At 42.0% G+C, this 11,084-nt stretch overlaps 1 protein-coding gene across 1 annotated transcript in view; it reads left to right on the top strand.

Annotated features, from left to right (window-relative positions):
- Positions 1-1,177: 1,177 nt before the first annotated feature.
- FGD5 (FYVE, RhoGEF and PH domain containing 5) overlaps positions 1,178-11,084 on the top strand; it is a 139,858-nt gene continuing 129,951 nt past the window's right edge. The window contains 3 exon segments of the mRNA XM_030206261.1: positions 1,178-1,464; positions 4,519-6,997; positions 6,999-7,520. Coding sequence (XP_030062121.1) covers positions 1,455-1,464; positions 4,519-6,997; positions 6,999-7,520 — 3,011 coding nt within the window. The 5' untranslated portion in view covers positions 1,178-1,454.

The raw sequence follows: 11,084 nt of genomic DNA, 5'->3' as shown, positions 1-11,084 counted from the left end.
ATCTTGGGCAAGTCACTTAACCCTCCATTGCCTTAGGTACAAACTTAGATTGTGAGCCCTCCTGGGACAAAAAATATCCAGAGTTCCTGAATGTAACTCACTTGAGCTACTACTGAAAAAGATGGGAGCAAAATCAATAAAAAAATAAGTGTACACAAACTTATAGCATGCTATAAGTGGCACATGTAAGGCCATGCCCTACCTCCCCCCCCAATAGCATGTAAGCACTACTTTTTGGCACATCCATGCCTGACCTCAGGTTCCTAATTATAGAATGGACCTTTTAGTGTGTGATAAGCCACTTATCATGAAATAAAGCAAAGCCCACCCCTAGTGGCAACCCTATATCATATACCTGCCCATCTGAGTCCAGGCATTTAATGCAGCAATGGCAACTTCACCCACCAGTGTGAGTGTGATTCTTGCCCACCACCCTTCCCATCAACAGCATTGCAGTTCCGTGCATACTCTTCAGGGAGGTAATGGGAGGCAGGAACCGGAGCAAAATATGGAGCCAGATGGTCGCCTTGCATACCCTAATTTTAATTGCCAATCCAATTAGCTAATGATTTTAGCTAGCACTGCCGCGTGGAAAACCTGTTTGTTCCCAGAATATATCTCACCTTGTTAATGTTCATGCAAGAAGAGAGAGAGAGACTCGGGGAATTCCTTCCTCATTTCAAAATGCTTATAACCTTGCAGTGTGACGTTGTCCTTGGTGAAATGCAAGGGCCATAAAGCAGAAAATTGAAATAATATTATAGATGAATTTTTTAAAGCATGTTCATTATTACAAGCGGTAATGCAAAAATGTTAATACCTTCATTGGCTGCTTTTGATCTTAAGGAGCTTCAGACTTTCAATCCTGAATTTGTACATCCTTCAAGTCCCTGCCACTATTTTCCCTATTGTGAATATGGGTATGTTTTTCTTTAATAAATCAGGTGCACTGTTTGTTTGCACTGCAGCAGAACTGGCTGAACTTTAATAAATGAGCCACTCTCTTGGCAGTGTGGGAGTCCAGGAGAGGAACTGTCTCTTTAAATCTCGGAGTGTTGGCTTGGAAAGAGCCCCTCAGTTTTCACAGCTCGATCCCTGAGTGAGCGAAAAAAAGGAGAAAAAAAAAAAAAGGTCTTCCTCTGCAGGAAAGGAAGGGAAATGCCTGGCTGAGAAACCCTGGCAGTCAGTAGGGGAGCTGGTCGCTGGCTGCAGCAAACTCGGGGCAGGGAGAGATCGCAGCCGTCAGAGATCCATCGGAGCAGGGAGGGGATGAGAGCTCCAGGTGCAAATCCAGCCCCCCGGCTCGGCCACAACAAGCTCTGCTATTCCGCTGTTTAGGAGCCCGTGGACAAGACTTTTCGGGCTGCATTTCCGATTTGGGCATACTGCGGAGTGTGAATGTCTCAGCGGAGGGACTATGATTCAGAAGATCGCAACAGCTGGGTTTTAGGAAGATGAACTCAGGTACGTGAAAGTATTGGGGAAGAGAGAGAGGGAGGGAACTGTCCTGAAATAGGACCCTAGAGCAGAGATGCCTTGCGTGTGAACTGAAGACTGCAGGAGAGGAGAGAGTGATAAGCACGTAGTGGTTAAAGTAGAGTTATGGCTTTACCCCCCCCCCCCCCCCCCCATATGTAGGTATTCTTTGGGGCAAATCAAATATCCCAACCTTTAATTTCTTTGTGGCTCAAGTGTACACGATTCTGCAACTGGTTGGAAATTCACCTCCTCACTCCGTTTGCAACGGGTGAGGGAGTTGAGTTCACACCCCACACCCCTTTGCCCTCTTTCCACCTCTCTGGTGCATGTGCACAGGCAGCCTCCAAGTTTTTCAAGGACCTCTTTTCTCTGATTCAGGTGTGGCACTTGATCTGTGATTATTTCCATATTCCTAGCACTTTCCAGCCGAAGTGAATAACTTGTGATCTCGGTGCCCTCTTCCCCCTCCCCCGTTCACTTTGCTGGTCCACAGAGAACTAAAGGCAAGCACGGAGGATGGGGTGGCAAATGCACTCTGTCACCTGATCCATTCAGACTCGGCGTTTCCTTTATATAAGCTGCCGAATTTTTAAAACAATGTTTTGTAAATATGTCCTGCCAAGTTCTAGAGCATTTCCTTGTTGCTTTCCAAAAATGATAAGATTACCCTGGCCAGTAGAGGGCGGCAGCAGCAGCAGGATTCCCAGCTGTTTTAAAGGCCGCTGCCTTTATCTGCCAACATCGGAGGGTGTTGATGTGATGATTTCGCAGTGCAAACGTTTGATTCAGTCCATTGCTATGGAGAAAAGCTAAAATTGGTGGTTTCGGTTTTTGTAAGAACGAACAGGTGGCCAGAAGAACCCTTGTTTGACCGCCAGAGCGCTGAGCAATTTACAGGTTTGGGATGGGTCACTGGGGGCCATGGACCAAGCAATATTTTGCCCAATTCAGCATTAGGGGGCTGGGATGGCTTGTTCGGCCTCTCTAACCGATAAGGTATTCCGCTGGCCCTGTAAAGGTTACCGGCAGAGGAAGGGTTACTTTATTATGTGCATATTAATAGCCGGCGGTTCACAAACCAGCTCTTTCTCTTTTAAGTAAACCGACAACGTGTTAGCGCTGAAGGTATTTTCAAACGGACTTCAGTTGTTAACTGACTGAACACAGAATGCGAGTTCTTTTTCTTTTCTTGCCTTTTATAACATGGGTATAATTTTTTTTTGTTCAGAAAGTTAATGGAGAGAGATGGGGATTATTGCAATTTGTCGGTTTTCCCATTTTAGAGCCATGCAAGGATTTTCATGTTTGCATATATATTTTTTTCTCATGGTGAAATTAAGTGACCAATTAATCTTCCAGTTCCTGTGATAGAAACCGGTTTTAAAGTGCTCTTCAGTCTGTTTATTAGAAAACAAATTGATCTTAAATCGTATTTCATTGACTGGCATAGTTCTGTCTATGTGCTTTTTTTTCCTTCTTTTTTTTTAGCTCTTGTGGATTTGAGGATTTTCAATATATTTTGGTGTTTTATGGGACATTTCATGTCCCCAGTGGGGTCTGGTGACAGGTAGTCAATGTCCTGTATTGTGCAGGTTCTAAATCTCAGTTGAAAGGCTGAGAAAAGATATTCCTAGATTACATCTCAACAAGAATCTGACAAGTGATATGTTTTGCAAACAGAAATGCTGCTTTTGCTCTTCTGTCCTCCTTCACTGATGTCACAATGAAGCGTTTGTAAGGTCACAGTGTTCTGTATTGTGATATTAGAAATGCTACTGTTACAAGGGTAAATATCTCAAGTTCTCTGGAGCCACTGAAGGGTTTCAGAATATCCAAAACATGCAACGTAACCTTCTTGGACCAATTATAATTGAGGAACAATTATATTTAAATGTTTCATGTTTGTGTTGAATGTCCTGAAGAATCTGTTTGTAATCATCAAGGCTGGATATGGCTTATTTATATGGAAGATGGTTTCTGCTACAGCCAAATGTTCAAAGAGGTGAATTTAAACAACTATTTTTGATTTGATATATGTACAGGTTTTGGTAAAGTTGGAGTATGTTCTAGGCTTGCATGAAACCTCCAAGGTTTACTGTCCAGTTTGTCTGCTATATTGAGTTCCACTTCTCAACACTGAGAAATCATTACGGACTTAGATTGGTTTTCAGTTATATATATAAATATAAGATATTTTTTAAATGGGCATATAAAATGGAAATAGTTCTGCACAGTTCTTTTTATAGTTTAGATGAGATTATTGAGTGAATTCCTTCAAAAAGGCGGTAAATAAATCCTAATAAATAAATACATGTGTTGCCTATGGAAAAAGTCTTTTGTTGATGGTGACCCATATTATTGATCTGCTCTGAGAGGAGACCATCCAGGCTCCGTTAGACTGTTAGAACAATAGTGTTTGTTTTCCAGAGTCTTGTATTTATTTCTCTTATGTTTTTGTTTTGCTGTTTATGGACATAGACAGAAGAGTTTGAAAAGGTGAAATCTGAAAAGATGGCCTCAAAGATTTTTCATTGTCTTTTACCTTTTTTTTACAGATAGCTTGATAGCTTACACATACTGAAATAATAGCATGAGCAGGCTCGCCGCAAAGGCCCCTGGGAAATGTAGTTTGCATACATCATTATGGCTCAGAATTTCATTATAGTATTTTAGGATACAAAAAAATAGTTCATATTTGCACCATACTTGGCCTGTACAGGTTTAAATATCTTTACATTTACACTTCTTGTCTGTGCTTCTCTTTGCCATTAGTCAGACAAAGGATTTTGATAAGAAATTGCTGCTCTCAGCTTATTCTTGCCATGTGTGACGAAGCTTCATTTTCTCTGGCTTTATATTTCATGTTATATTATCAACATTTTGGGCATTATTTACTAAGGTTTTCCTCTCATTCTGTGATGGGAGATGGCAAAAAAAAAATCGCCTTAAGTTAGAACTGCAGTTTAGCTAAACTTGAACATTGTGGTTATGGCACACCTTGAGGTTAACCCATTGTACTGTTTCTGTTTCTCTCTCTAGAGCTCGCAAAGCCACCACTTGCACCAAAGCCAAGGATTAACGTTGATCATCCTATGTCTATGACTGCCATCAAGTGTCCTTCTTTGACGTCAAGATCAAGTCTTCTTCAAAATCTGAATTCTATGTCCAGAGGGCCCAAACCACCCATCGCTCCAAAGCCAGTAGTATTACCTGCCACAGACTGGAGCTGCAACCTCAGTGCAAGTGATAATGTAAACAAATGCACAAATGGGGAAATGACATGCTCAGATGATGAGCTTTCTGAAGGAATTCATTGTAGTACTGACTGCTCTGCTTCTGAACTCATGCCAGTAGTTAATCACGAGTATATTGTGGTACCTGAACTGAGTAGTGAAGAACATAGTGGCCTTCAATATGAATATATCCAGTCTTTTCCGTTGACTTCAGACAGAGAGCCCTTAGAATCTGTGGAAAGAGACAACAACCAGGAAGAAGAAGAGGACGTTCCTAGTGATGGAAACAACCATCTCTCTGCATTTGCTGAGACTGGGGATAGTGAATCATCTAATACTATTGAACCTGTAAACTACGACTCAGATGAGTCAATAGATTTTGAAAACAGTGACAATCAAGTAAAAATGTTTCATAGACCCTTCCCAATAGCTGAAATGGATAATTTGGTGTCTACCGTTGTAGATAAAGTCATAGATGCTATTGAAAATGGGTTTACATTAGAGGCTGAGGAGAAGTGCCATGATATAAATTTAGTAAAGGATAATGAGTATAACCCTGAAATTGTTTCAGCGTTGGATACAGATGAGGATGTAAGCAGTAGTACATGTGACTTGTGTTTAGATGACCCATCATCTGCTTGTGTAACATCGACTAACCCAGAATTTGAACTATGTCAGACTTTTGAGGAGGGGGAGAAGGTACTAAATGCTATTCCGGATGTTTGCCCTATGAATGAAGATACAAATGGTGATGACTTTGAGCTGAATGCAGAGCTTGAATTAATACATATTCATGCAGTGGAAGAGAGCACAAGTTCCAAGGACCCATATGATGATGAAGGAACAGACGTTGGACTAGAAATGGCTGAAGATGAGCAACATGATGCCGAGTTTTCAGGGGATTCTTGTAGTGATGCTGAAGCTGATAATGAGATAGAAGCTTCGCTTATTGTTAGTATTGGAGCCACAGATTCTGAAAATGGCACGAATGTGGACCATGAAGATAATGTAGATGATGGCTATCAAACCATTGAGATAAAAAGTGAAGAGGAAACTTCGGAAGCAGCACATGATGAAATGGAAGATTTAAAAGAAGATATTACAAATTATGATATAGATGATAGCTGCCAAATTATTCCTTTTGAGAATGAGGATGTAGGTGACTCTACTTATGGAAACCTGGATGGCTGTTTGCCTGTAGAAGACCGTGTTTCATATAGTGGGGAAGAACCTGTCATTCCTCAACTCAGTCTGACGGGTCTTATCAACCGCAGCATTACTGAATGCATTGTGGAGGAAAATTGTGAAGATGTGGAAGTGGAGTCTGATGAGCAGTTGGATCCTGAGGGCTTTGGTGCCTCTAAAGACAGAGAAGTGGACACTCTATGCAATAAGAACAGTGCTGACCTTTCACTGGAAAAAAATATGACAGAGGAAGATCATATAAAAGAATCGTTAGCTGAAAAGGAGTGTGAGGTCCTAAATAAACTTTTATCTAGTTCAGAGGCGACTGCTATACCTGAAGAAACTGAGGAGGATGATGATTCAAATCCCTACGTGCTTGGAGACAGTCTACCTATAAAATGCAGCAATACAGTAAATGGAGAAGAAACTGGATACTTCAGATCAGTGGAGAGTCCTCCAACCAACTGGAGCATGAAAGAACTAAGTATGGAGACAGAAAATAATCTGCTATTTCTTGATCGAAAAAATATAGTCACTAGGTCACGTTCTCACTCTGGGAAGTTAGCTGGCTGTGTACCTGAAACAGTGCCTGAGGAGTCTGGGCCAGAAACTGACCCTCAATCGTCAGTCAGTTATTCTGTATCAAACACTATAACTAACTTACAAGCTATGGAAGGAAAAGAGATGGACAGTGCCAGGGTATTACTGGCCAAACCTAGACGCTTTATTTTATACCCACGATCTTACTCTGTGGAGGGTAGGGATAGCCCACTTTCTGTTTACAGAGACGGTGATGGCTCAATGTTTGAAGACAGTAGAATAAAGAGGAAAGAAGACAATCTTTCTCTGCCTTGTGTTAGCTCTTCAGGTAGTTTTTCTCAGAGGAGTCACTATTTACAGGGTGGTGTATCTACCCCATCCTCAGTAGTTGACATTCCACCCCCTTTTGAACTGGCCTGCATTACCAAAAAAACCAATCACTAAAAGTTCTCCCTCACTTTAATAGAGAATGAATCTCCTGATAAATACTTCAAGAAGAAGAAGTCATCCTTTAAGCGCTTCCTCACTCTAAAATTCAAAAAGAAGACAGAGACCAAGTGCATGTGGATGTTACGTCTCATCATCCAGGTCTTCCTCGGAATCTAGCTATCATGGACCTGCTAGAGTTGTGGAACTGGATAGGAGGAGTCTGGGCAGCTCACCACAGCTGAAGTCGCGCTCAGGGAAGGTGAGAGCTTCAGAGTCTCCTTCCATGGTACTCTTCTACAAGGACGGGAAGAGGAAAGGAACGCCCAAGTCTTTCAGTAGGAGTGTGGCAAGGGTGGAGTCATTTGAAGATCGTGCCAGGCCTCCATTCATGCCCCTGCCCTTAACAAAACCAAGGTCTATCTCATTTCCCAATGCTGACACATCAGATTACGAAAATATCCCAGCAATGAGTTCTGATTATGAAAATATACAGATTCCTAGCAGGAGGCCCGTCAGGACCAGAACCTTTACGGAGTTTTTTGAAGATCCAAGCAGGGCATTGTCCTCTGCTAATGAAAATGATGGCTATGTGGACATGAGCAGCTTCAACACTCTTGAGATCAAACAGCAAACAGCAGACCAGGAAACAGACAGGTACTGTGAAATATTATGTTAGCCTGGTGTGAACAGGTGAGGCTTCCCCACTTAGCTTCTGTCCATTATCGCTGTTAGGAATTGATGTCACTAAAGAGGTCTGGAAGAAAACATTTCATTGCAAAAAACGTTTCCTGAAACTCCTAACTTTGTAAATATGGTTTGCAGAATGTGGTTAGGACTGCATTTCAGCATGGTTACAGTGCACTGTCATTCTGAAATCTGCAGGACAAACAAATTGTTTCTAATGCACATGTCTGAAGAAAAACACTTAGATACAGGCTGGTTACAGCTGACCTTGCTGTGTCCTCTGCCCTTTGATGGAACATGTTTCTATATTCTTGATAGATTTTTCTCGGGGACATTGTAAAGTCAATTTATGTCCTTGAAAGTAAAACGATTCAGTATATGAAAAAACCTTCATCTAACCTGACTTGTCCATTTATTTAAAGTAATAGAAAATAAAATCTTTCCTTTCCGACATGTACCCATGTTACATCGTGTGGGAGGAGAGGAGACTATTTCAAGCAGGGACCTTGTCAGCTCAGTCATATTTTTATCTTTATTGACTGTCAGATTGCAAAAGCAGAAGCAGATTCATAGAAAATAAATAAATAATTAAGTGCTTTATCAAATATTTGGGATTTTGTTATAGCGCCTTTCTGTGGTACAATCAAAGCAGTTTACATAATATATACAGATTTATATTTCTAGCTGTTATGGTGCTGATGGGAAGCCTTTAGGCCACTGACCATGGTAGGGAAGGAATTATAGGAGATTCCTCAGTACCAAAAAAAGGGCTAGTTCTTCAGTTTTGTGGGGAGAGATTTTGTTGTTGTCCTATGGTTTTAGGCAGTTTCTCGATTCCAGTTTGTTGTTGCAGTTGTGCGTTTGATCTGGGCTTCAGATTGTCCTGGCTTCTCTGAGGCACATTAAATCTGTCCTCCAGCTGTGATGAGAGAGAACAGGATATTCCAGGAGAATGAGCAGTAAAACATGATGAACGAACATCCTATACAGTTTCCTAACAGTATAACCGTTGCTTTGGGTGTACTTAATGGACACTAGAAGCCCCTTAGCTTACTTATCTCCGAGTCTGGAGTTACCCCATCTAGGTGATGCCTTACTGTAATCCACAGGCTTGGCATCAGTTCGTTGTTCTGCTCTAGATCTTGTTAGGCAGAGACTACCTGGTTGCTCTATATACAGATCATAGCAAATTTTATTGCAATGGCAGTTTGTATGTCTATGGGATGGGGGGATTTTTTAGCTCGCAGTGTTTCAGCAGATGCTCAAGGTGAGTTGTATTTATGTGCATTAGGTATTTTCCACCCCTGGAGGGCTCACAGTCTATACCTGTGTGTAAGTGCACTATCCGCTATTCTATAGGGTCATGCATAAATGGGTAAGTGCAAGGGGTGTACATGTGGGTGGAGCATGAGAAAGACCTGGGTGTGTCTACCACTTACATGCACAATGTACAGAATACCGTAAGCTCTATGTGTTGGAAGTTGTTTTGGAATTATCAGAATGTTGGTGAGGCAGAAAGTCATGGATGTCTCAGGAGATTAAAATGGTTAGGGCTCTTGATGAAGGGACAGGTTTTCCGAAACAGGGCTCTGTCAAACCTTGCCTGGCCATGAATTTCTAATTTACAAGGGTGTCTGTCAACAACAGATAAGTGGCACCATTTAATTGAATAGTGAATAAGTACAACTTTATATATTTCAGGTACAGGTTTTGCACAAGATGGACTGATAATGTATTCCTGAGGTTTTTTATGCAAATGTTTGACAGTTGTTTAAATATTATTTTGAGCACTGCAGTCACTGTATTTATTTATATGTACTGGGTGTCCCTATGATAGTGTATATTGGACATGAAAACCAGATTGTAGACCAAGTTGCTTGGCTTTGCTGGTTGTAGTAATGGCAGTTCATATTGTGTTATCACTCATTCAACCTAGAGTGGACACAATACACTGAGGATCCCTAACATTTTATTATTATTATTGATATTTTCTCAGGATTATAGTTTGGAAAATTTTGGATTGGTTTGGTGCTGTTTTGGTTTTGCAGGTGTGTGTTTTGAGGATCTTATGTTGTTTGACAAAATGTTTTAGCAGTAGGGGGGACTTTTGTAGCTGGTACTGAGGTGACACCATTGTGGCAGGGCTGTATTTCAGGTGGTTACATTACCGGTACAGGCATCTTTTCCACTACTTGTTCCAGTTGCCTTGCCCAGTGGCAGAAGTTCAGATTAAGGAGGGACCCACCTCAGAAGATACTGGAGTAGCTATAAGTAGGTTACCTACTTACTTCCTTAGGCCTCACTCTGCACTGCAGGGGCTGGTTAGTCAAAATTATATACCACTGGCCATGTTAGTCCATAACCTAAGCTTAACCCTAGTGCTTGTGAAGTAGTATCATAGAGGAGGTTACTGCACTAGCACAGGGCCTAAGGCAGTCACTCCAGTACACAGCTTTCATCCCCCATGGACCTTCCTGCCTGTTCGCCAGTGCTGGTAAAAGCCTATGCAGAGTAGTGACAACAATGTGAGCTGCTGGACCTATGAACAGCTGCAGTTCTGCCTGTCCCTGTGGCCTATGTCCTTTGTAAAGGAAGCATGGGGATGAAGGGAGGAAGTAGCCGAGGGGACAGGCTGCCCTGCACCTATTCACAGACTGTGTGGCCCATGTGGCTGCTGCTGAAGTGAGAGGGGTGGAGGAGAAGTGGAAGGGAGGGATGGGTGGAATACAAAGGAATGAGGAGGAGGAAGACAGGAGAGGTGGAGCAGAACAAGGGAAGAAAGAGTGGAGAGAGAAAATGAAGCCTGCAAGATGGAGGTGGATGAAGAGGGGGTGGAAGATAAAGGAATGAGGGAGGGAAGAAGAGATGTGTGGAGGACAAGAAAAGGAGGTATAGAGAATAAGTATGAGGGAAGGGGGTGTATGTGTGAGGAAAGCCAGGTAGGTGAATGGGAGAGCAAGTTTGTGTGTGTGCTAGGAGGGGAGTGAGGTGGGTATATGTGAGACTTTGGTTTGGATTGAAGACTTAATTACTTACCTTTTCAAAATCCGAGCTTAAGTTGGGGAGGCACGTGTGGGTTAGTAAGAAGGGAGTGGAGGTGCATATGAGAAGGAGAGATGTATGAGAGGGTGGGAAGAGAATGGATACATGTGATAAATATAAAGATATCAATATCAATTTATTGTTTATATACTGCTGTATCTCCTTATCGGGGTTCACTATGGCTTACAACAAGTCAAATCAATTTGACAAATTACAGCAGAGCAATTCAAAAGATCATAAAATATTAAAAGTAAAGAGAAACCAAAGTAAAAAAAAAAACACAAAGAAAATGGATGTGAGAATAAGATCTTTCAGTCTCTGGTACTGGAGGACCTCTTCACGAGTTTCAAGGAAGCAGGATTATCTGTTCCTTTTACTACTGCAGCCTCGGAGGAGTCCTCAGCCCGTTCAGGGCAGTCGGGGCCCATGTGGTGGAGACAGGAGACCCGGGAGGCAAAACGATCTGTGCTTCATGGCACTTCTCAGGGATTT

The sequence above is a fragment of the Microcaecilia unicolor genome, chromosome 6 (genome assembly GCF_901765095.1).
Source record: "Microcaecilia unicolor chromosome 6, aMicUni1.1, whole genome shotgun sequence".
Taxonomy (NCBI): Eukaryota; Metazoa; Chordata; class Amphibia; order Gymnophiona; family Siphonopidae; genus Microcaecilia; species Microcaecilia unicolor.
The sequence above is the reverse complement of the archived record's forward strand: the minus strand, read 5'-3'. Positions and strand labels throughout refer to the sequence as shown.